The 27,208-nt window shown below is 38.5% G+C and overlaps 1 protein-coding gene across 1 annotated transcript in view; it reads right to left on the reverse strand.

Annotated features, from left to right (window-relative positions):
- Positions 1 to 312: 312 nt before the first annotated feature.
- The window catches only part of NUBPL (NUBP iron-sulfur cluster assembly factor, mitochondrial), an 85,802-nt gene continuing 58,906 nt past the window's right edge, over positions 313 to 27,208 (reverse strand). Inside the window, exons 8-11 of the mRNA XM_057428447.1 lie at positions 22,027 to 22,112; positions 15,299 to 15,419; positions 9,754 to 9,836; positions 313 to 1,244 (exon numbers count right to left, since the gene is read on the reverse strand). Coding sequence (XP_057284430.1) covers positions 1,182 to 1,244; positions 9,754 to 9,836; positions 15,299 to 15,419; positions 22,027 to 22,112 — 353 coding nt within the window. The 3' untranslated portion in view covers positions 313 to 1,181. The remainder of the gene's footprint in view (positions 1,245 to 9,753; positions 9,837 to 15,298; positions 15,420 to 22,026; positions 22,113 to 27,208) is intronic.

Consider the following 27,208-nt stretch of genomic DNA (forward strand, 5'->3'; position numbering starts at 1 on the left):
AGCAACTATATCCAAAATTATGAACAAATAATTGAACTACAGGGAAAATCTTGATCCCACAGAGGTCAACAGCAGAACTCCCTAGTACAGTTAAATTCCCAGTGTGGTACGGTTAAGCTGTGTGCTTAAGATACCCATTCTTGATTATGTAAATCAAAAAGCCTAAATGTCAACTCAAACACTTAATTGTAAATGGAAACTCATTCCCTGAAGGCATGTTCTTCCACTTCCACACACTAACACAAAAATAAAGATTGAAGAAATATAAGGCAATGAAAAAAAAAAAAAAAAACAAACCAGGAGGCCACGCAGTTTGAAGACCACATTTTTCTTTACTTCAAAAATATCTTTACATTCACATTCCAAGTTGCTGCACTATGACAGGAATATGCAATCATAAATTTAATTCATCTTGATCATTTGCATCCCCTAGCAAACTGAGCTCAGGCACAACATACGGCTTTCAGTGAAGACCTTGGTTACCAGTCTTCTGGCTGGGTCCATTATAATGCAAAGCAGTCAAGAAATAAGCCTCAGGGTCATGAAATCCGTTCTCCACTAAACTTGAATTGACTCATGATCAAGCATTATTGGATAATGGATGAATTTGCTTAAGATCCACAACAAGAACTCTTCAGAGTATACATGGATTTTTTTTTTTAATTCTCTTTAAAGATGAACACACAGAAATATTGCAGTTATGTAACTGCATTTGCTTCTTCAAATTTTGCAGAGCTTAAGGTCAGCTTGGTAGTTAACCCAGTAAAAAGCTGAACCCAACTTGACAAAAATTGAAGTATTACAAATGCCATTTTTTAAGCAGGAATTATGCCTTCGCATTCCTCTTATCATTCTGGTTGGCTGGAGTAGCTGTTTTTCATTCTTGACCTTAAAACAGGACACGTGAAAAATGTACTTCATCTCGTCTTGCTTGATGATGTTACAATCCAGCAGTTGAATACTGTCTATCATATTTTGCACATTTTAATCCTTTTGGACATGCCCAAACAATGATTTGAAAAACAGTAAATATCACCATAGCAACTTAACCTCTGGTAAATTAATTCCCAAAAAAGTTCTTAGAACTAAAATATGGCATCCACATTATTAGGTAGCAGGACTCTTCTAGACTGGTCACACCAAAAGATATGCTTTTTTGCTAAGTTTCAGTGATAAACACTTCAAGCAGGAGGTACTGGTAGTCGTCTTACTATTTCCATAGCTATCTTTAGATAGGCTTTAGCCTGTAAAAACAGAAACATATGTTTAGCACCTTTCATTTTCTATAAAAAGGAGTATTTTACATCCTGTTAGATATCTGTTCTTTTACACACTTTCAAAGAAGCAACAAAAATGTTACAATAAATGGGTTCAATTTAGCCAGTTACGTGTTCAGGAAAAATGACGCATTAATATATAAAAGAAGTACAAACATTATTTAAAACACTGGCAGGGGCTGTAAAACTTAACTTTGGTACTACTCTGAGAACAGAACTTGACTAATAATCTGTCTGAAACAGCAAGCAGAATCAGTAGCCTTCTAGAGAGGAAGTGTTGAGAAGGAAGAAGGCTCTTTAGTCCCATGGGTACTATTAATTATAAACTTCCCTCATCCTGAAGACTGAGATGCACTTGCGCACAGAACTGAGACAGAAAATGAGAGAAAACAATGATTTTGTTTTGAAAAGAGATACAATTAACTTATTACAGCCTAGACCACGGGACATCATTTCCTATACAGACATTAAAAGTTACTTTCAAAAAAAGACATCTTTGCAAAAGACTGAAGTGGTTACTGGAAAGAACTAATTCCTCAACAGTATAGCAGATCCTCCCTTTCACACCAATCTGTAACATCTGGAGGGCAGAAAAGCACATAGCTGCAAGACTGTCAGGGGCAACCCTAATACACATACTTCTTTTAACATCTCTAAAAACATGACACAGATAGGACCCTGTTCAGCCTAACATCAAGCATTCACATTTTTAATGTCAAAAGACATGTATAAAAACACTGCCTAAAGTTCAACACAAAACAAACCACAAAAGGGAAAAAATCCTGTACCAAGCTTTAACAACTTGTAGTCAAAATGGAACATGCTTTTTAGAAAGGTCTCCAATCTTGATAGACAGACTTTCAACCAAAATACTATCTTCTTGCATATTTGTGTGTGTGCATACATACATATCTTGTACATTGCTTCCAAGGTTGATTACTTCCATTGTTAAAAATGTAGACCTTATCTAAATTTGAACTTGTCATGTTTCAATTTCCAGCTGGTGCATCACGTTCCATGCGTGCCTAGTACAAGAGAAAACTCCCCCATTACTCAGCTTGCTTCTACTTTGTTAAACTGTAACCAAGCTACTTCATCTTACCAAGTAACTCTGCATATGAAGCCCACATGGACAACTTCCAATTTTATTAGAAGAAATCACCAGAATATTCCCTGCCATGCTGATGTGTCCTGTCCCCTGAGGCACTCTTAGATGGCGCTGACCTAGAGTTGGAACTTGTATCCTTAATGAGCCTTTAAACAACAAGCAGTCTGACAAATGCCCATGACCAGAGCTTGAGGGGCAGGAAGAGAAGGTCTCTCTCTCACTTGGAACACCGGCACCCACTGCCACTGCACTGGAGCAGGTGGCAGCCTTTTGCAGGGCCAGGCACCCCTATAACATGCCTCCTCTCTTCTAAGGTATACTCCTGGCTTGTAAGGTTTTCTTTTCTGGCACCCCCAGCCTCAGTGCCTCACAGTCTCAGCGCTTACATCACCTTAAAAACGAAGTCAAGTAATTTTCTGAGTTGGTAAGGCATGCAGACTCCAAGCTAAGATTGTTTTCTCTCATATGTTAGACTTCATGGCAAGAGCTACAGAACTTAAATCACAAGCATGAAATTCAAACTATTCCTATGGGTATAATTGCAGTGCAGTTGGGTAGCACAGCTGCGCCTGTGTGCAGCACCCACCACGCTTAGCTATTAATTCCCTGGGTGATCTAGCTACTCCCCAGCTAGCCACCTGCCTAGATGAGATAACGGACCAATATGAAATAAGGTGATTGACTGAAAACAAGCTGCCTATGCAGTTAAGTATTTGACTAATTGGTGTAGGAGTGCTCCAGCTGGGAATTTTGGACTATCTTGAAGAGTCCTGCAGACAGCTCCCACTTTGCACAGATCAATTTTTGTGTTTTAATAAGTCAATTAACAACTTGCATGGAAAATCTGGCCCCTTCTAGCAATGGGCTGGGCTGTTCCTGCTCCAGAGCTCACCAGATAGTACAAAGAATTAAAAATACACTGTATAAATTGTTCCTGTAGATGCAGAAATAGTAATATAGGAGAGTGGTTTTGTACACAGTTAAGATAGGAGCTATTTTGCACATAAATCAAGATAATCAGCAGCAATGGATCATTCATACTCTCTGGCAGTCATACAGGACCATGAACTAGCTGTATTGCTAAAACTGAGCTAAACAGCAGTTCAGGGAGTCTCATTCGATCCAGCCAAAGACAGCACTTGCACATAGACTTCCATAACCAGCCAGACAGCAACCAGTCATCCTGCTTGGGAAACTTGATGGCTTGTGTGTTACCCTGTGTCAAGATCCCAATAAACTATATTTTTTCCCCCAAAACCGGGCACTGTTAATGACTGCCTGGGCAATGACTGCACAGTGTACACTAACTCTCATTTGCCAAGTGGCTGATCTGTCACTCCAGAACAGGAGGTTCCTGGTACAACTCTTTGTAGCCAGCATGCTAGCATTACTTAGCCCTGCTGTTAGTGGCAATCCATCTTACCTGCTAAGCATCCTTTTTTTGTTTTCCTAGATCACCACTGTATAAAGTTGAACAGACCTGTATCCCATAAATGTCCTTACAGAACATTATCTGTCTAATAAAATCAACTGTTTCAAGCCTCAGTTTCTTATAGTTGAACAAATCATTCAGCTACGAGTGAGAACCCATCAACATATATGAAAGGTCTAAATGGAATCTCAGTGACTCAATACACCTTTTACTAAATACAACTGTACTAAATAGTTTCTCATACTCATGATCTTTTCAGTGTGGCATCTGGAGACAGAGCACAGCTCAGGTCAGCTGTTTACTATTACTAAGCAAATGAAGATGGATTGCAACTTAAAATGGAAAGGGGTTTTATTTTCTTTTTGGGTGGAAAGCCACAGGATAAAAAATAAAGGATGAGTTCTTATCACTCACAGCCATAGGATAAAAGTGAACTTTACAGATCAGCTTTTCTTTTTGTGGTTTGGAAGCTCTAAATGAATGGTTTATACACTGTCTTTCTGAAAACAGTTTTTTGCAGATAACTTTATATTTAACAGTAACATACCAGTTAGCTGGAAGCCAAGCATTCTCCCTGCTTCAAGAGGATGAAGGAGAAGGGCACAGGAGGTCAGAATGCCCAAAAAACAGACTTGCTCATTACAGGTGCTGCCTAGATAGCGTCTGAGAGCAGCACTGCAGAGGGCAGAGGCAGAGGTGGAAGCTGATGTTCAGAGAGTTGAAAGAGCTGGATAATGGCCATGTGAGTGACTGTTCACCTCTTAGACACTGGTACAAACACTGCCAGAAGAATGCGGCATTCTTTAAATCTCAGGACTGAGAGAACATGGTAGATGATCAAGTGACTAATGACAGCACAGATCATGGAGAAGGAAATGAAGAACTTGTAATGAAGTTCATCAGGAAAAGGACTGAAAAGTCCTACTTAACTTAAATAATCAGAACATCCTCATTCATTACTGTCATGGAATAATAGACATGGGATAGATTTAAACTGCAAGTCTTTTTATTAGCTCAACTAATTAAGCACTACGGTAATACTAGAGAAATGTGAGCCTTTCAGTTATGGCATTTCATTCTCCCTAAAAATCTTACCCATGAGGGAATTATGCATCACTGCTAAGACTACTACAAACTGATCATAGCTGACTGCCCTCTTCTTATGGATTGGCCTGGCTTGACCTGCTAGTCTGCCTTTCACTGAAGTGCATCTTAGCTTGCAAACAGCTTGCTATAGTGGCTTTCAGTGTCTAGTGCAATGGCCATGCAAATACAGAATAAAATTTACCCATCATCAATGTCAAAACAAGTAGATGATACCACATTTGCCTTCACCCAAATCACTGCACACAAAGAACTTCAGACCAGCAACTTTGAAAACGCATACTGATCACATCACTTGGTTGTGAGTCAAGTACATTACAGAGTGTAAACCCCAGTGCTGACATGGTTTCTAACTTCTGTTTGTGACTAAGACTCCAAGACTATTAAGATGCTTTATCCAGACCAAGGGAGAATCTATGCAAGTCCCAACTATCTGGAATATCAAATGCTGTGGATGTTAATATACCTGTAAAGAAGGATAAGGTATTTAGGTCTGCTGAAATGAGCTGTTAAGGGCTTATAGTTTATTCATTGCTAAAGGAAATTAGCAACCATAAGCAACTAATCTAACAGTAACTATCACAAGGACATCTGCATGAGAATAATGATAGGTGATAGCTTCTGTTCTTATTAGCACTCTCTTTGCTCTACCACAGGTCATTTTCCAGCTCAATCAGATTTTTAAATAGCTTTAATTTCCATAGAAATTGCTTGTTACTTTGACATAACTCCCACTTTCAGTGCACAACCGCAGCTGCCCTCAGAAGAATGCATTTTGCTATGGTAAACTCAGAAGGCACTAAAAGCATGAAGATAAATACAGCTTTAAGCGAGCTTCCACTTCAGATGAAAGCTTCATGTCACCTACAGAAATTCTTGTTTACTGCAAGACTCCCCAAGTCCTTCCCACTTTGTCCTCCTCAGGGCAGTTCTGTAAGATTCTTCTTTGCATGTATTGGCAACTCCTGCCAAGCTTCAATGAAGTCTCAGCCCAGACAGGCGACTTAACAAGACAATAAAAGTCAATCTATAAATTTCAACATGAAATGAAGAGATGAGCAAGTAAACTGGATACTTCCTGAATCTAATACCTAAAGAAAAAAAAAACAAAACCAATCCAAAACAATCCTTAGTGTTCATGGGAAATTTCCTACTAATCCTGTATGTCAGCAGTTGCAACAGCCATGCCATCATCTGGGGGAGCCTTAGCTCAGAAACACTGCTAGCCTGAGGTGCCATTATACATGTATATCATTCAGGCGCTATTACATACATCAAAAAAGACATCCTGCCCAGAGAACATGCTTAAGTAGAAGAGTGCAATTCAAATGCAATATAGTAACATCCTTCAAACAGACTATCCTACCACTCAGCGCTTTCTTCAGCAGAAGCAGCATAAATGAGGGTCTGATGATTCATTGTACTATCTACAACTTGAATGGAGGATTTGAACCTACAAATACCAAATGTTACTGTAATCATTCAAAGGAAGCTTTGACAATAAAGCATACTATAAATCACCTATCATGCAGCCTTCTTCAGGGTTTGCTTTCCTTTTAAAGATATCACACTCTGGAGAAACCACTCTCTAAATGGAATTATTGATGATAGCTAAAAAACAGAACACATTATTTGCTACCATTACTCCAATTTTTCTCCCACTTGATTTTTACTGAACAAGAGGGTGAACTCAAAATGTTTTTCCTTAATACATTCCAAATGCTTTCCACAACAATATTTGGCAAGAAAACACTAAGGAATTGACTATTTCGTATTTCATGGAATTTCGTTTTGGTTTGTTTCCTTTCTCTTTATACTTTCTGCCATGAGGGCTATCTCTTTAATAATGGGGAAGAAGGTGAAATCTAAACTTCATTCTTTCATGACCTCTCTGCTGTCTTGGATACATTATCCCTGCTGAACCTCACAGGTGTATCATCTTTTTTTTTTTTTTTTTTAAATCTCATTCCAAAGTCAAGAAGATGACAGACAACATCTACTGCCTGCCTCAGCCTCCAGCGTATCTCCTACCTGAAACGTGTATCCCAACAAAATTCCCTAGGTTTTAGAAGGTGAATGGATGTGCTGGCACAGCAAAAGTATTTTATACTTGCTTGAGCTGCTTCTTTATCTAGAGACAGATGGAAGTTTGGTGCTGAATGGTCACAAATAACCTATTTGTTCTAGCAAGGCATTAACAAATCCACTGTGCCATCAAGACTGTGATATACTCAGAAGTTTATAGCAGCAAGTCCTCACAAGATAACCACCAACTGTCCCACACCTCTCTGGGTTTTATGCTCACAGACGGAAGAGTCCTTCGGAACCTCTGCTTACCTTTTCCCCAGTATTAATGGAGAGGTCACTGGGCATTTAAATTCATTTGGTGGAAGAATGACTCCACTGCAATTAATCATGTTCTACATCTCTTGCTGTGTTTCTAGCCCTCTTATCCACAAGTTTCATGATGCCTCTTTCTAACATCTATTTTCCTGCTGCTTCCTTATCATGATCCCTAAGAGATTCCCCTACATCTGATCATGATGAATTCTACCTAGTTTCAGCAACTCATTTGCTTTTCCTATTCTGCCTTTTTCTCTACTGTTTTCCCTATTCTATGATTTTCGCAGTATTCCTGATTTCACTTTACTAGCTTTTGCTCCTAGAGATCCTCTTGTATGTTTGGGTGAGCAAAAAAATGAAGCCCTAGTCAGCCAATCCACCTCCACAGCTTGATGAAGGAGAAGAATGCTCTCAAGACTCCCAATTGTCTCCAGAAGGGTCTGGTAAGTCCTCACTGTTGATTAAACAAAGAAATTATTAGCTTCTTGTAAAGGATCTTAGATCACTCCCACTTGCTGCGGTGTGTTTGCTCTCTGGCTGTTAGTCAAGTCCCTGCCATTTAGGCTAATATGTGACTACAGAAATACCCTGTTTCTATAGCACATAACAGTTTTGTCAATGAAGAGAGTTAAGAAAAAGCCACAACTTAAAAAACTGACAGAAACACTAATGTAGACAATGTTATACCAAGAGCAAAACCATTTTACTAGCAATGTTTATTTCTCCATGGGGACTGTCTCAAGCTTCACCAGAAGAGAACTCTAGCCATTAAGCTTCACAACCTTTAGCTATATAGTCAGACTCAGTAGATGAGTCTTATTTATTCTGAGCATCCCTGAGGAAGAACTTTCTAAGTGTCACACATGCACAATTTTACAAGTAATTTTCTTTTTGGAAAGGTTTAGTTGCTTACAATTTCCTTGCCAGTCGTGAAAAAGAAACTTCCTTTTGCAACCAACTATATTTCAGCTTTAAAATAACGAATTTAGACAAGTTTGTTTACCCATTTTAAAATTCCAATATAGAGTGAGAGGTTTACTTTTATATATCAGCAAGGCAAGTTGAACACCATGGCAGGTGTATAAGCAAAAAAAAAGTATTAGCTAACATTTTAGAAACACCCTTTATTCTAGTCATGACAGAGCTGAGAAGGTGTGACAGCATGCTGGGTTTCTCAGAAGTCAGTCAGTATCCTTATTCCCCAGTGTTTGAATCTGCTAGGTATTATTTCAGTTCTACGATTCTGTATTTGATTTGTAGCTGTGTTCCAACAAAAACAGCACAGAATTTTCTATAAAAAAAACCTCTGTAAATTTCAGGGACAAGAGCAGAGATAATTTCAGCAGCTCTGAGCGTATTGTTCTCTACCTGAAAAATTGTGATTGTTCATGAATGAGTAGCCAGGATTTTAATTGATTTGAGAAACATGGCAATGGGTGTCATGTATTAGCAACATGTGTCATGTACTAACGATTAGAATCTGACCTTATATGACCTCTCCCATCATCACTTATGTGCTAAGAAAGTATTTTTTCTTTTAAGTTATAAGAGACCAACAATAATTTTCTCGGTCTTTAAAATGAGAAGCAAACAGTGGAAAGGAAAAGAATATTTCAATACTTACCTAGCAATCACGATGTTAGAAAGGTTATCAATGCTAAAATGTACCTACAGTATATTCTACCTATATATATATAATTGATTCCATTACCTATTATCAGCATTAACCACTTTTTTTTAAATGATAACATCTAAGCAGCAGTCAAGAGTGAGGCTGCATCATACCACATACTGTGCAAACACAATGGGGCAGACAACACCCTGCCCTACAGAACCCAGAAGACAAACTCCAGCAGAGGACAAAGAAAATACTAGCCAGGAAAATCTTACTCTGTCAATGTTAATGAAGTTTTCTATGAGCAACTGTTTTTCTTTACAGACATGCATATTTTACGTGCACTGCCTCGACAGCTCGTATTTTCCTTTGGCAATAAAATGCTAAGATAAATGCACCTAAAAATCCATTTCCTCTTGCGTATAAATTGCCCCACTTCCTGCTGAAAACAACCCAGGTTCTGACAATACGCAGATTTTGTTCCAAATATCTCTGGAGGACCCTTTGACAGTTTCCAGGCTCAACTACCAAAGGCCCAACTGACAGTTTTAGAGGACCTACACTAGCTGCAAGGTCTCCTGAGATTTGACACTGACCTTCCTCTTCTTGGCATGCCAGAACCTGGATCAAACCTTCACTATTGTGAATGATTCAGACTAATTAAACAAAACCAAACCCAAAGAAGCAGAACGGATGACCAGCATTCCAAAGTGAAGGGCCCGAGTTACCTGCTGATACTACCGCTCTTTCACTTTATTTCCCTAAGTTACATTCCGATACATGTTTCTTTTCAAATAGCAATCAGAAGAAGCATTCTCAATTCACTTTTGCAGGAAGGCTTTTTGCTGTTTTAAGTGCAGTGCACCAAACTTACAGCATCACTTTGGGGCTGCGAGATCACCACAGGCTGTCCTGAATCACACGTCTCCCGTATATTAACATGCAGTGGAATGTCTCCTGTATCAAAAATACCAAGATACACATATGTGGATACCTAATATTTCTTAAATGTTTCATTAAAATATACCTTGAAGCAACATGAAATCAAATTCCAGTTTGGTATATTCTTTGAATTACTTAATCTCAAAAAATTAGCATTTAAAATGAAAATAGGCTGCAGTACAATTTCTGTACATCCATAATGATTAATGCCAAACATATTCTGTATTTTTTATTCTCTGAATAGGATGGACCATACTTTGTAGTCATTTATTAGAGAAGACAGTTTGCTTTTTTGATGTAATAAATAGAAAAGCACAGGCTGAGATTTAAATTATTTTGCATATATAAAAATACTGCTTGAGTGTCAGGTAAATGCTTAGCATGCATCTCACTGTTCAGCCAATCTTCTCCACTGTATCTTTTTTTTCCAGGGCTGTTTTAAGATTCTAATCACTGTTCAAATACTTTTTTGAATACTTAATTTTGAAATAATAGCATTTGTTATTGTCCTTATTAGGCTCTGGATCCAATTAAAAGGTAGACAACTATTCACTTCATTCTTCTTTCCAATAAGAATCTTCTTTATATTGTTTTCATAACAAGCAGGGAACTGTCAGAGAGGAAAGGAACACTCTAATGGAGAATCAATTAGCAGCCCTATTCCACTCTGAAGCATGCTTTCTGAAATAGTTTTTCAGCACTACAGAAAACTTGGAATTCCCACGTTTAGTTCATCACTACATAGGTAGTTATGAAATGACCTGAAAACCAACTTTTCTTTTAATGGAAGATAGAGCTACATTTTAGATACAGAGAGAACAACCTACCTTAGTTCAGTCTTGACTGGTCTCAGAAACTGTATGTGTCTAATCATACACTTAGCAACATTTATTTAACCCAAACCAAAGACGGTGTAAATCACTGAAGTTCAAATTGGTCAGAAAAAGAAACGTTAAAAAAAAAAAAAAGAAAGAAAGAAGACTGAAACAGCTTCAGAGATAAAAAAAAAAAAAAAAAAACCCACACACACCCCCCCCGAAAGCAAGCAGCAATACAAACAAAAGCCCAAACAAATAACAAACACAAAAGCTGTAGCTCCATTAGTGAGCTGAATCTTTGAAAAACTTCTCTTGACTTGTAATATGATGAGTACAGTCCATTTCCCTCAAATTTGTTTCTTACTTCAGTCATGAATAAACTTCTTCAGGCATAAAGTATAAAAGTCCATTTATTTATTCATTACAAAATATATTTAGGGGGGCCTTTAAAAATTGTTGGGAAGTTTTGTGTGGTTTGGTTTGTTTCTTTTTTTAACCTTAGACATTCTTAATAGAATAACAGAAACTTTGAAAATCTCCCAGGAGTTAGTTCCTACCATTATTTCATGCAGCAACTAATTTTGACTTCTTCCCTGAAGGATGTTTTGTTAATGAAAAAACACTTCTTCACTGTCAGCTTAATAACAATCTCAGAGAATTACAAGAACTTACAAAGATGCGCTGGCACTACAGGAACATAACAGAACTTGTATGAGCAAAAGTGCAAGTCAGAAGTTTTTGCATTATTCACTACAGAATATGATGGTAACTTGACACTGTACTTTTTTCTGATACTAACAATTATTGCTGACTGCAATAAAAGGGTAAGTGCTGAGAATAATTTGAATTCATTGTAGGAAGTAAAAACTAAAAGAATATTAGAAATCTGGGAGTCATTGTTGCTGGTTCTCTTAGCAGATGCAGTTTAAACTGTTATGAAGTGCCAAGGTCAGGATGGAGTAAGTACACAGAAATTATCTTAGTATTATGTACATTAATGGTATAGCTTTACGGTGACAGTTACTGTCACCAAACTAAAAAGAAAGCCGAACAGGGGTATTTCAGAGACAGGGAAACAAACAGCAGCACAAAGTCTTTCTCACAAACTTTGGCACACTTTCTTTTATGTAACAATAAAAAGATGAGACAACCAAAAGTACGTGAAACAATGAGCTATGTAAAAAGGTTCACTGGCAACTGGTAATTGTCTTCTACCATAAACAAAAAACAAAGGAGGTATTCAGCAACATTAAAGGCAGCCAATTCTGAGCAAATAAAAGGAAAATACTTTTCTATCCTGCACATTGTTAGCTTGCAGAATTTGTCAGATGTTACCACGTGAAGTAAAACCTTGTCTGTTCTCTCTAGAGGACTAGGTGCTTAGTTGAACAAACAGAACAGGCACAGGTGCTGCACAATATAAGCAAAATAAACTTAGAGAATTAAAGATATAGAAGTAATAATTTAAGTATGATGCTGGCTTGACTTCATGAATGAAGATTTGGAAAGGGCTTTACCCACTCTTACTACAAGCACTCTGATGACTAAAAAGGCCAATGAGGGATAGGCAAATCCAGTTACAAAAAGCACAGCGAAAGGTCTCCTTGGGTGGTATAGGCGAGGCACAGTTCTTCCTACGTTGTCTTTTCTCCTCAAGACTAATTCTGCGTGTGTTCTCAAAGGAGACAACGGCGTTACGTATGGTGTGTCTCCAAGCCTCTCGATTGGAGGCCAAGGTGGGCCACTGATGGTAGTCAATATGGCCAAGGCTGAGGTATTGTTTCAGGGAGTCCTTATATCTCTTCTCTGGGGCAACTCTCTTGCGGCAACTGGTGGTAAGTTCACCGTAAAACACAATCTTAGGGAGATGGTGATCCTTCATCCTAGAGACGTGCCCTGCCCAGCACAGATGCAATTTCAGCAATATGGGCTCGATACTGGTGACCCCTGCCTGTTTGAGGACAGTAACATTTGACACAGCCAGTCCAATGGATGTTTAGAACTGTACGGAGGCAGCGCTGATGAAAGCATTCGAGGAGTTGCAGGTGATGGTGGTAGATAACCCATGATTCAGACCCATAAAAAAGAGTAGACAGTACAATGGCTCTATAGACACTAATCTTTGTACTTTTCTTCAGGTGTTCATTGCACCAGACTCGTTTATGGAGCTTTCCGAAGGCTCTATGTGCCTTTGCTATTCTGTTATCTATCTCTTTGTCGATCATAGCGTCTGAGGAAATAATGCTTCCCACATAGCTGAACTGCTGAACTGACTTAAGCTCTGACTCACCAATGGTAATGTGGGGATGATGATAATCTTCTTGTGGTGCAGGTTGGTAGAGAACTACTGTCTTCTTCAAGTTGACTTCCAGCCCAAAAATCTCAGCCGCCTCCGCAAAGCAAGACGTTAAGTGCTGCAGAGCTGCTTCTGTGTGGGCAACAAGGGCAGCATCGTCAGCAAAAAGCAGTTCATGGACAACGTGATTTAGGGCCTTAGTTTGAGCCTTCAGTTGCCTTAGATTGAATAGGCTACCATCAGTACGATATTGAATATAAATGCCATTTTGTCCGTCGAGGTCTACCGTAGCCCTCTGGAGCATCATGCTGAAGAAGATTGTAAATTAAGTTGGTGTGAGAACGCAACCTTGTTTCACACCACTGGTAACTGAGAAGGGTTCAGAGAGTGCAACACCGCATCTGACTTGGCCTTGCTGATCCTCATGTAACAGAATAATCATTTTGAGGAACCTGGCGGGACAACCTCATCCTTCCAGGATCGGTCACAGGCCTTTTCTGCTCACAGTGTCAAAAGCTTTGGTGAGGTCAATGAAAGTTACATAGAGCTCCTTATTCTGTTCTCTACACTTATCTTGCAGTTGTCTGAGAACAAATACTTCTACTAGCTCTGAAACCACGCTGACTTTCAGGTAGAAGTTCTTCCACAATAGCAGGTACTAATCTGTTCAATAGTATTCTTGCAAGGATTTTCCCAGCAATGGAAAGCAGAGTTATACCTCGGTAGCTTGAGCAGTCTAACTTTACACCTGATTGCATCATGAAAATCTGATGGTAGTTTACCTTGTTCCCAACAGCACACACTTAGCTTGTGAAATTTTGCATGAAGTTCTTGGCCTCCATGATTCCACATTTTGGGTGGGATTCCATCGACCCCATCTGCCTTGCCAGTTTTCAAGTGCTGTATAGCCTTAAGAGTCTCTCCCATGGTAGGGCCTATACCCAATTCGTTTTTCACTGTACGCTGTAAAATGTGCTGGATTCCTATGCCTTGGACTACGTGGTTAGCACTAAAGAGTGTTTGAGAATGTTCAGACCAACGATTCAGGATTTTATTATATACATACTGTTAGTAAGTTCTTTAGTGTTTTGGGCAGAATTCATATAACATTGAGAAAAAACTTCCACTTGGGATAGATTAATGTAAAATCTGTACGCAGCAATTCTTATAATACCATACTATGTAATGGTACTATCCCTGGAAGGAGGAGTATACTAATCAGATCAAGTACCACAATTCTAAATTTAACCCTTGTGGCATTATTCTTAATCTTAATCCAGTCTTTCACCAGCAGTCTGAAAGTAAACTTCACTCTATTTTTCTTCATACATCTCATCCATCCCCTGCTAAACCTGTAAATCTCTCACATCACTCCTAATTAAATGCAATCACGATCAGTTCTGGCCTCTTAGGGAATAACAAAAACCATCTATGGACCAATAGCACGGCACATCATTTGTGCTTGTATACCTAAATGCATGTTTGATTCAACGGCTTGAAGAGGATTTGCATCCATCCACATAACCCAGGGCTGCAGAAGTCCCCCTGGGCTCTGATCACAACTCATTATATACTCAGAAAACTAAAAGATAGCCCAAAAGCATGTCTTTAATTATGTGTTGCCTTGCTATCTTAACTTTATGTCAGACCTTGATGTTTCTGTGTTGATCTTCCTAAATGAGCTTCCTGGTTCTTTTTAATGAATTAGCTATGGAAAATCATTGAGATAATTATAGTAATACATGGAAACGCATCATTAGCACATGCAATTATCCCATTTACCAACTTAATTACGCTATGTTACATTATGTGATTTTTTTACTGTCAGCACAGGTTGAAATATGCCTTTTTAAAATAGCAATGTTTATTTTAAAGATCAATGTGTATTTAAGCTTATAGGCATGCCAGATTGTTTAATCATGGCTAATTTTTGTTTTCAATAAAGATAAATATTCTTTTGAAACAACATTTTGCAATTCAGCATATTCTTTTAATCTCAACACTTAAATAAAATCCTTACAGTCTGCTTGCTTCCATACAAGAGTCAAGATTTCTTCATATGGGCATAAACCCCACTGTTTTAAAGGGACTGTGTTTCAAATTACCATGTTTATTTCGATATGTAACGACTCATTTCATTTCAATGAAATACATGAAAAAGCTTCTATTGACATTAACAGAGTTTAGGTCTGTTTTACAAGACCAAATAGAATTCTTCATTATTGGTAAAAATTTTTGTATGATCAATAACATAATGAACTTCAGACAAACTAGGATTACACAGTTACATACTTCAGTTAATGCTTCCCTCATGCACACAAGTACTTTTTTCTTCAAAAATAAAACTGCTTTTATATTCTTACCTAAAATATCCAATCCAAGGGTTTTTGCTAGATCTCTTACACCATCAGCTCCAAAAATGTGTGTCTCATGCTTACACTTGGGACACTGGAAAACACTCATATTTTGAATCAGTCCTAAAACCTGTTAAGGAAAGGAATGTTCAAACTTGGGATTCAAGCATCGGCATTTCCATTACTCATGTCTGACAATAAAGAAGAGGTTATCAGCAACAAACTGACAAAGACTACTCATTTAAAATGATAACTAGTATATATATGCTCAATATATATAATTAGATGCATTAGCATCATTATCAACTATTCTTAGGCATCTCAGTTGCGCTATCATTTTCACACTTATACCTCTCAAAGATGAACAAACTTATTTCTAACAAAAAGTACCTCTTGTACAGACCTATCTTTCCAAGAACTCTCCCTATCAATATTTCATTTTTGAACTATTTCATTTTTGAACTATGAATACTGAAAGAATTTTCAAGTTATAATTTATAGCTTTGTAATTTGCAGTTTCAGGAAACACAAAACAAAAACATACCATTACAAGAAACTACACAATCAGACATGCTTTTAAGATATTTTTGCAAGTTATCCTGTAGGGAAATGTTTTCAAAAAGGCCAGATTTGTTTTTGTTCTGAAGAGCAGAAACACATTTTAAAGATCAAACAAAAGAAATAATTATGTGAAACTAAGTGGCAAAAACCACAGCATAAATATCTAATACACATGTATTAGGTACCTTTCTGCTGATGTCAAGTGGTCAATCAACATCATCCTTGCAAAATATGTCCAAAGAAAATTTGCCCAATCATGCACACAAAAATCTTCTTTCACAATGTACAATAATGCTAATGATAGCATTGATCTCATTTTATTCACCTAGTAAACAAAACTGTTCATTGAGGCAGGGCAGGATTTCTCAAAGTGATGAAAATGGCATTCATGCACTACAGAGTAAAAGCTTCTACCCATCTGCTAGTCAACAGAAGACCTGCTTTACAAAACTCCATGTACAATATTACACTTGAAGATCCATGTTATCTAGATATATCACACTATAGCCAAGTTTTAAAAATACGAATATACATTTCCAAGCACAAAAAGCTGATATTTACTTTGTAACTTTCAAATTTCCCTGAGCATTACAGTTTTGTGCTTGAACAAGCTGGCCTGTTTATTAGAAGCGTAACATATCCACTATGCTAAAAAAGCATATCTAAAACGATATACCAGTGTCCAATGCAAACAACATATATTGTTATTTAATTGTGAATGTGCAACTTTTAGCAGCAAACCCAAAAATAAAAAAGTATGTTATTTTTAATATCTTAATAAAGATTTCCTTAGATATAAGCTAAAAATGATCAAAATATGATCATGTGGGTTTTTTTTGTATACCACCATAATGTGCACTTCTAAGAGGTCCTTATGTAAAACTTTTAGAGGGTTTAAAGCAAGGAACATTTTAAGAAACAGTAACAATAATAAAGATTACCTACTTTCAATTTAACACCACAACTTTCTCCATTTTCTACTCTCTGGGACTACCAGAGGAGCAAGAGGAACATATTTCTGTTCACTAGGATGTTAGTACGAGTAATTTTCTCATGCAGTTCTTAAACTAAGAGACATGAAATACTACACAGACAAGGGCACAAGGTGCAGGGCAGGTAAAAAGAGCTCTCTACCCAACTTTAGTGCTGAAGTGTATTTTTAACACACATTTCTGCAGATATATTCACGGGAGGAAGAGAGTTCACTAGGATCTCTGGAGCTTTTAAGTCTACAGACAAAGTAATAGGTCTTGCTAATAAAGTCAGTAATAACTCTCATTTCCCTGCTCAAATAACCGATCTGGAATATCTTCAAAGCAGCTGTTCATGTCTACATAAACTATCCCACAAGAACGTGTGAATCCTATTCTAGTCCATGGTGAGTTCCTTTCCCTGTACGTCTCTCAGCAAACTTGGCTCAGTAATGACATGAAAACTAGTATGATGAGATGCACCCCAAACAGGAGCTAAACTATGGAAGCAGAGGAGAGGATAGTTATAATCCATGGAACTGAATTTCATTTAGTCAAATTGTTATTTTAAATGGTGAAGAGACATCTATCAAGAAACTACAGGAGAAGAAGAAACCTATCATAATGAATAATCTACATGGACAGTTTATGAATGTTTACCTGTTCCTTATGCTCAACTAAACTTCTGGTTACAACAAATCATGCCAAGATCCAAAGAGACTACCTTTTAAGTTACAGAACATACAGTGAGAAAATCAATGCCCTCTGTCTTTACTCAAGAAGACAATTCCTGAGAAACCCACAAAAGTCATTCACTGTACTTGAGGATGGATGGCACTGAGGTTGGACTCCAACTTGACACGGGCTGAAGTGATGTTACAGTTCCGCATCAACTTCCTATGTAATCATCAGTCAGACACTTGATATTTTAGTACTTCAAGTAAAGATGCACAGCAGTATTTATGTCTTCCTGCCTTTCATCTTATAACGAGCAACTTTTGGCTCTAACATCCGCTCACAGTATGAAGCCATAATCTTGTCTGGGTACTCTGGATGCTACAGAAATACCCAAAAGTACACAGACAAATAACCAATTTTAGTACATCTGAGAAGGAAATACATAGCTTAGTTTACGTAAGTAGTTTTTCTGAAACCTGTGAAATCCACAACATAGCCTTCCAGTTCCAGGAAACTACCAGAAAAGTTACAGATTTAACTATACTCCCATCTTTTTCCTTCCGGAATATGACTGACAAGATAAATCATACTGAGCTGGACTCAGTTTCAGTAGGTGAAAATAGGCAACTTTTTCCTAGATATTCAAAGTTATTAACTTTTTTGGTCACCTGCCTAGAGCAAGCATCTGGGATTCATAAAAACGACAGGCAAAATCACATAACGGGAAAGAATCCTGAAACTTGTTTCGACAGAAGTCAGTATTACTTTGTGAACTCCTTCCTTACCAGGTGTGCTCCACTGCACAAGAAATGGCACTCCTCTTTTAATGACTATATCCTAAGACTGAAAATAAGACTTTTACATTGTACTCCTGGTTCTAACACTGACCCTCATTGCCAGCTTTTCATTGGATCCTTCAGTCATTCTACTCTAATTCCAGTGCAGTAAAGGACAAGTTAACAATTGTGACTTTACTGTGATAATACTACACGTCATTTGAGACTCAAGGGTGAGAGGAAGATGGTGTATGTATACCTGTATGTACAAGGGAGAGACTCCGGTTCATTAAATATAAGCAAGCATATTCAAACACTCAAAACTCAGCAACCTATAGACTTCCTGGTTCTTTGAAAAGTAGACTCTTTGCAAGCACTTTTTAAAGATTGAAGATTTTAAAGATCAGTCAATTATATAATCAGAATATGCACTTCTAGCACTGTCCCACAGATTCTACCTCTTTGATGTAAACCTCAGGTTTGAAGTTGTCCATCAAAAATGACTTAACTGAATTTTTTTTGGATCCTCAGATTTTGTTGACACTTAGAAATGTAATATGTAGGCAGGAGCTGCTTTATACTGGAGTAAATGATACATCTGTACTGACGTACATATAAGCTTAAAATAAAACAAAGCAGCATCATGGAAAAGGTAAGACCTGATGACTGGCTGAAGTGCACTCAGCATCTGTCACAACAGCTTTGCTATGGCTTTCATTTCATTTAGAAAGATCTGAAAATTCCAGCAAATCAACATATATCATATTTAATTTCTTAGCCACCATTAGTCATTAATAACAACCAAGCCTATCCTAGAATGCATAATATTCAGAGAGGCCATTCCCTTCTAAGAACACTGAACAAAATAGACTTAGAAAGAAATCTTGGTCATGTCTCATTAAATAAAAAGGAAAATCCAGCAAAATACAAACCTGAAGACAGTTTTATCTCTGTTCAGGTTAGTGTGCTAAAATTTTTGCATGATTTTAGCAAACCCAAACATAAAATCTAATAAAATTCTAGTAGCAAATGGTAAGTGCTACTGTAGTTTCATTTTGGTGCAAATATGCTTAAAGAATAGCTAACAATAAGGAATTTATCAATGCACTTCTTTTGTTAAGCTATTCTGTAAACTAAAAAAGGAAAAAAAAATACAACAACAAAAAAACAAAGCAAAACAACCCCAAAACCAATGCAAAACAACAACAACAAAAACAACATCCCAACTAGAAGGAAGTGCAGCAGGAGGGCCAGGAGACCTCCTTGGATGGATAAGGAGCTCCTGAGGAAAATTCAAATGAAAAAAGAGGCTTATAATAGGTGGAAGCAAGGACAGGTGGCATGGGAAGAGTACAGGGATGTTGTCCGGGAAGCTAGGGACCAGGTTAGGAAAGCTAAGGCTCAGTTAGAATTAAACTTGGCTAGGGATATTAAGGATAACAGGAAGGGATTCTACAGGTACATAGCAAATAAAAAACAGACTAGGCAGAAAGTAGGTCCCCTCAGGAAGCTCTCAGGAGAACTGGCTACACAGGATTTGGAGAAGGCTGGGGTTCTGAATGACTTCTTTGCCTCGGTCTTCACTGGCAATGGCTCTGACCAAACCACCCAAGTCTTGGAAGGCAGACACAGGGACTGTCAGAATGAAGACCTTGGGCCCACTGTAGGAGAGGAACTGGTTCGAGACCATCTTCAAAATCTGAACATGCACAAGTCCATGGGTCCTGATGAGATCCATCCGCGGGTCCTGAAGGAGCTGGCAGAGGAAGTTGCGAAGCCGCTGGCCATCATATTTGAGAAATCATGGCAGTCAGGTGAAGTTCCCGATGACTGGAAAAAGGGAAATATAACCCCCATTTTCAAGAAGGGGAAAATGGATGACCAGGGGAATTACAGACCAGTCAGTCTCACCTCTGTGCCTGGCAAAATCTTGGAGCAGATTCTCCTGGATGGCATGCTAAGGCACATGAAAATCAACAAGGTGCTTGGTGACAGCCAGCATGGCTTCACTAAGGGGAATTCCTGTCTGACCAATTTGGTGGCCTTCTATGATGGGGCTACAGAACTGATGGACAGGGGCAGAGCAGTTGATGTCATCTACCTGGACTTGTGCAAAGCGTTCGACACTGTCCCACATGACATCCTTGTCTCTAAATTGGAGAGACATCAATTTGATGGATGGACCACTCAGTGGATAAAGAACTGGCTGGGTGGCCGCATGCAAAGAGTTGTGGTCAATGGCTCAATGTCCAGGTGGAGACCAGTAACGAGTGGTGTCCCTCAGGGGTCAGTGTTGGGACCGGTCTTGTTTAACATCTTTGTTGCTGACATGGACAGTGGGATTGAGTGCGCCCTCAGCAAGTTTGCCAATGACACCAAGCTGTGTGGTTCTGTTGATACCCTAAAGGGAAGGAATGCCATCCAGAGGGACACTGACATGCTTGTGAGGTGGGCTGATGCCAGCCTCATGAAGTTTAACCATGCCAAGTGCAAGGTCCTACACCTGGGTAGGAGAAATCCCAGGCACAGCTACAGGTTGGGCAGAGAAGAGATTCAGAGCAGCCCTGCAGAGAAGAACTTGGGGGTGTTGGTTGATGAGAAAATGAACATGAGCTGGCAGTGTGCGCTTGCAGCCCAGAAAGCCAACTGTATCCTGGGCTGCATCAAAAGGAGCGTGACCAGCAGGTCGAAGGAGGTGATCCTGCCCTTTTACTCTGCTCTCGTGAGACCTCACCTGGAGTATTGTGTGCAGTTCTGGTGTCCTCAACATAAAAAAGACATGGAAATGTTGGAACAAGTCCAGAGGAGGGCCACAGGGATGATCAGGGGACTGGAGCACCTCCCGTATGAAGACGGGCTGAGAAAGTTGGGGCTGTTCAGCCTGGAGAAGGCTGCGTGGAGACCTCATAGCAGCCTTCCAGTATCTGAAGGGGGCCTATAGGGATGCTGGGAAGGGACTCTTCATTAGGGACTGTAGTGACAGGACAAGGGGTAACGGGTTAAAACTTAAACAGGGGAAGTTTAGATTGGATATAAGAAGGAAATTTTTTCCTGTTGGGGTGGTGAGGCACTAGAATAGGTTGCCCAGGGAGGCTGTGAACGCTCCATCCCTGGTGGTGTTCAAGGCCAGGTTGGACGAAGCCTTGGGTGATATGGTTTAGGGTGAGGTGTCCCTGCCCATGGCAGGGGGGATGGAACTAGTTGTTCTTAAGCTCCTTTCCAATCCTAACTATTCTATGATTCTATGATAGTCACAGAGCCCTTCAAATGGCAAAGTAACAATTAGGTATATGCGTATCTTCCAAAAACTTAAATTTCTTTCCTAAAATATACTAATGTAAGATTTTTTCCACATTTCAAGAAATTTTAGATTTTAACCTCCAACACATACACTGCTGAAGAGAACACATAATGAGGATATAGTAAGACAGTATAATTGGAAAACACATAGTGTTTGATAAGATACTCTGTTTAGCAGCCTGATCCATTCCATGAAAGAAACTGACTTAAAAGAAATTAAGTACTACTACGACCTTGACCTGAGGACGTTCTTTCCTTTCTGTTAAAACAAGTTCCTGATACAGATGTAACATGTATTGTAATCCCTATTTTTCAAACAAGAATTTATGAAATTCATCTGATTCTTGAATGGCTTGTTGACCTAATGCGGTATATGGATTAATTTTATTATTACCTTTTTTTTACATTTTTGGGGATACAATCTACTAATATATTTAATATAGGGACTTACAGGCACATGAACTTTTCTAAACATTTCAGCTCCTTTGCGTGCATCCAATAGAGCCACATCTTGTGGAGTGGAGATGATCACAGCTCCTGGGAAAAGAAAACATGAAATACCATTAAAATGTGTATCATAAATTATACTATTAAATATTTTTACTATTAGTACATTACCAAATTCCAAGTAGGCACACATTTATATGCCCTTTTTTTTTTTTAAGGAAGAAAATGATGCTACATTTTTTTATTATGCAGTGACCAAAATCACTAACAAATTATGAGAAATATGAAGAGACAGAAATTATTTAGATATTTTCAGTATAAGTTTTCTATGTAGAAACCACTTGTATTTTCCAAATGAGAAAACTGACCTAGCTGTCTTATGACCATTAATATAAAATAACAATGAAAGACATGGTTCACATGCTGACATGTTGCAGAGGTGGTACTCTGGGAATATCTACACAGTAGCTGTCCCATGTGATAGCTGTACTTGAAAACTTCTGATTTAACAATAAGCCTTGTCCTAAAATCAAGAGGCAGCTGCCTGTGATCAGACTGCTGCTTTCTGAACCTACTACACTTTCTGATACAACTACTGACAGGCACAGTTTTGAAACGTTACACTAGACACACCACCAGTGGGTTTGTATGAATGATACCACAAAGTAAGAGGCGAAATCTTGCACACTTGCACTAGGCTTGAAAAATACAAGTACTCCTCACTGTTCAGACATGGCTCCAGGTTTCCTGATAATTAGTTTTCCCAAGCATATAAAACAGCTAGAATCTAATCTTTGTCAACAATTAGAGTCTAAAGTAAGCCTCAAGGTTACTATCCTACATTACCCTGTATCACTTCTTTATTAATACAGCCTTCAAAACCAATACAGACATTATAATATGCCACATCACTTCATCTTCTGGCATATGCTCGGGGGTTTCAATTCTTCAAAATTTGCATCAAGTATCTGCTCATTCTCATCCCTGTTTCAGAAAAGTTCAAGGTAAAGGAGGACTTTACTAGTCAATTGATTAGCTCTGGTTTCACAGTGACCAACCAGTTTCCAAAGTATCTGTCTGCCTGGTGGCATCCTGCCTGCTGACAGCCAGCCATTTCCAAATACTGCCTGACAGTGTGTTTGAATGTTTTCAACCAGCACTCTTAACCTCTAATTTGTGAGAGAAAAATACAATTTGGCACCCCCATCCTGAGAAGCTGCCAATCTCTGCCTTACATAATATTAGACACAAGTCCAAAAACTGAACGGCATATGCAATGTACTAAGCAAACGCAATTTTCCTATTGTTCACTAAAACTCTGGCATTCAAACAATTTGTTGGTTTTCCCCAGTGAACCTTTTGCCAAGAGCATCATGAAGAACAACATAGAAGCCTTGCAGTTACATGCAAGTCACCTTAGCTCCTTTCTTTACTATGCATATGGTTACACTTTGCAGCTAACATTGAAATGTAGGACTAATTCCATAAAATGAATGCACCCTTTCCTAAAAGTACAGTCCACAAATAAGCAATTGAGAGTCAAAGTCCTGGGGTTTTCTGCATATTTGTAAAACAAAGGTTTTTCAATACTTAGGAAAACTGCTTATTACTGCTTTCTTTTCAAACAAATTTGGAAATCAGTGTCTTATGCGTATACACTCATGTTAGCTCTTAACACTTTAGTTTACACTCCTCTCTGAAGATGCTGGCTCAGCGTTCCCTGAATCTTCAGGCAGAAGCTAATATGCAGTCAACAAAACTGAAGTCTGTATATTTTTTTAAGAATCCAGTAATTGGCATGGCATAAAGAACAATGAAAACACCCACTAGACCCACAAGAAGCGTATCCAAGAAATATTTTTGACTAACAAATTCTCATCCAAAGGGAAAAAGCTAAAATGTCGAAAAGACCCAATGGCATCTTGAAGAGGTTAGGCTGCCGCAAACACCAACTCCCTGTACAAGAAACTGGCTTCTGAAATACATGAGTTAAAATTATGCTCGTGGACAACTTGCATGTCTTCTTCCACAGAATGAAAGCCAACATGCTCAAGTAGTTGCTGCTCAGGGTGTAATAGGTGCACCTCTCCTATTTTCCTTTCACTCTGAGCTTGATTACAGACAAAATTTATTCACAGCCAGGTTGTGCTGACTTACACCAACGCCCATTAAAATAAGTACCTTTTTCTTTTTCTTTGGTGCAACTGCTAGTCCAGCAAACCCAACCTGAAGTTCAAGAATTCAAATTATTACCAGCATTATTTCCTTCACTAGCAGCTGAATATGGGCAATGAGACTTTTCATGGTACTCTCCTCCCCAGATAAGTTTGCATTTGTTTAATTCAGCAAATGATTCAAATGATGAGCAAGTAAGAACACAGCCCATACTTTCTTTGGTATCTTGGCTCTACATGGTTAACAGGCATATCAAAGAGTAAAAAGTTATTTTGATCAATAAAATAATGAAATACGATTGAATTCATGTGCATGGTATGCCTCTTGAAGCAATACACACAATGTTTACACAAGCCTCTGTCTGAATGAGCAAATGAAGACTGACAAATTGAACAGAGAAGCTGCAGAAACTATAATGCCATCACACAGCACATTAAAACATACTACAGATTCTGTCTGCAGCCGTGCACAGAAGAGTGATTTTTGTGCCTTGAGCACAGTAAGATGTCTAAGCTAAGTACACTTAGGTTTAGCTGACATATCAACTTCGTTCATTCATTCCATTTATTTCTGTAACTTCACTGTATTCTAGATGACAAAAGAAGCTGATGCATGTTGCATTAGTAAAAACTGTGCTAACTATATAATAGCATGCATAATATGTAGAAACAAAACTAACAGCAGCCTATAACACTGATGTTTGCCTTTCCTTTTTAACCCCAGGTCCTTAATCCTCAGTAAGAGAGGAGTGTGCCTACACAGCACACTGGCACTCATCCTTCTGGTGGATTGGTGTTCGGGAAATTACAAGAGCTGAAACAGCCCATAATTTCTGTGAATAGTAAATTCACTGATATTCACTTTATCATTAAGGTTTACATTAGATGCTCTGGGTTACAAGGCATAAGGTGGAATCTAGCCAAACCTTAACTATAGTCAATTTCCACCCAAGCGATAAACGGGCAGGTCTAATAGGCAGCAGTTTAGAAGGTATACCTTAAGATAAAAAGAATCCCTCTAACATATTCTTTTTTCCCTCCAGTGTCTTCAAAGGCAGACTTCAGAACCAGGATTCATGCATCTCATCCAGATTAAGAACCCTCTCAAACATAAGTATTACACTGTGTTTTCTATAACCCTGATTCTTATTAACTTAGCAAATAATACTACCTTAAAACCTGCGGAGTGAGATGTAACTGACCAGACAGACTGACAAACACCATTCTGGAGGATGAAGACAGAAGAATATCTCACATTTTTCGAATAACTGCATCCACTGACAGGTGCTAAACACTCTTGAAGGCCTCACTGCAGCTGTGGATGGCCTGAGACCACACCACTCATGGCTTTTTTACAACTTTTGCTACCTTTTCCATAACATCCATTTCAAACTTCTAGCCAAGACTTTCAAGTTATGAATAGCCTGGTGGATGTGCATCTTCCTATTGTGGATCTCTTCAGAGTCCCTCTCACCTACTGCTAAATTTCTTGTTACCTCATGCAAAACGTGCGTGCAATTACAGATACAGATACAGAATCTTGCACTTGAAGATGCTCAAGAGATCTTGCAAGAACAAAGATTTCTGTCTTTGCTAGGATTGCAGCTAGTGATGATTACAGATACATTAATATTTAAAAAATTGTCCATCTCCTTGGATAAACCTTGTAAAGAAGTTCCTTTAGCTTTTGAGCTTCAAAGAACCACTAGTGTAATTTTCCCTTAAGGTATGAGATGCATTCCCACCTCAGAACTGTCCCAGGGGCAGTATCCTCGCTGTGTTACACCTCAAGCCTGCTTGCTACCTCCTTGTTGGAGGAGTCTTTGAACAACTGCTCAGATACTGTATGTTTCCAACAGCCACGCATCCTCTTCTGCCCATGAACTAGCGGTTAATTAAGAGACTGGGACACTACCGCTTTGCCCACATGAAAAGAGGACATAAATCTTAGAGCAAGCTTCTTCCTTCTGGCTAGAGGAACTGTCAGTGAATCCACTGAGCTAAGGAATATCACAAGCTGAATACAGCTGTCAACCTGAAGTTAAACTGCCCTCATCTAACTGATAAGTAAGTATTATCCATGTCACACTAGATCACATGGAGAAGGATGTGGAAAAATAACTGTCACTATGTTAAAATGTCACACTAATACAATTTACGATGCAATATTTATTTAGCAAAGTGAAAACACTGAAAACATTTGTAATAACATCTGTGAACAAGCATTATTTGCGAAGTATAGGCATAAAAGTTACTCCCTCACAGGCGTGCTGCCACTTTACACTTTTCCTTGGCTAATCTGAATCAGCATTTTTTCACTCTACTCCATTCCACCTCCTGCTTTCAAGGGCATTTGCCAGGCATGCTCAGATTATAATGAGCACTGTACTAGGCAAGAGCAAAGTCCAAATAGTCTCTTTTGATGAATACGTTTTTTGCAAATGAAAGGTCCTAAAGTAAAGAGGAGAACTGAGTGACAGTGATGCTACTACAGGAAAAAGACCACACTCAATTCACTCCCCCCCCCCCCCCCCCCCACCCCAGAGATAGGGGTATTAAGAGGCAGATTTAAGCATTTATTATCTCATAATAAATAGCTAGAGGAGAGAATGCGATATGGATTTCTCTCATCTTTTGCAATTGTCAGCTGAACACTATGCTCATTTATTCCTCCTATCCAGAATAATTGGTGTAAAAAACCCACAAGGCAACTGCAGCTAATCTAGTACTTAACATACCCTTAGCCACTGTTGCCATACCTTGGAGAACCTCAGCTTTCAAAGCCTCTAAACTTCACAGCTTTCTTTACCAAATACCTGAAAATTGGTTTTTAGGAATGATAAAATATAAAGAACCTGCACATAATATACTGTAACTTCAGCTTGGACAGGCAGTGTGTCTTAAATCAATCTCCATGAGCCAAGAGTTAAATTTAAACTTATACTGAGTGTGAGGCATTAATGTGTAAATTCATACTGTATTTTGATCTTGAAATTAAGTTTACAGAGTCTA

Source organism: Pezoporus wallicus, unplaced genomic scaffold (genome assembly GCF_028554395.1).
Source record: "Pezoporus wallicus isolate ANWC-B61680 ecotype Strahan unplaced genomic scaffold, APGP_CSIRO_Pwel_v1 contig_3486, whole genome shotgun sequence".
Classification (NCBI taxonomy): domain Eukaryota; kingdom Metazoa; phylum Chordata; class Aves; order Psittaciformes; family Psittacidae; genus Pezoporus; species Pezoporus wallicus.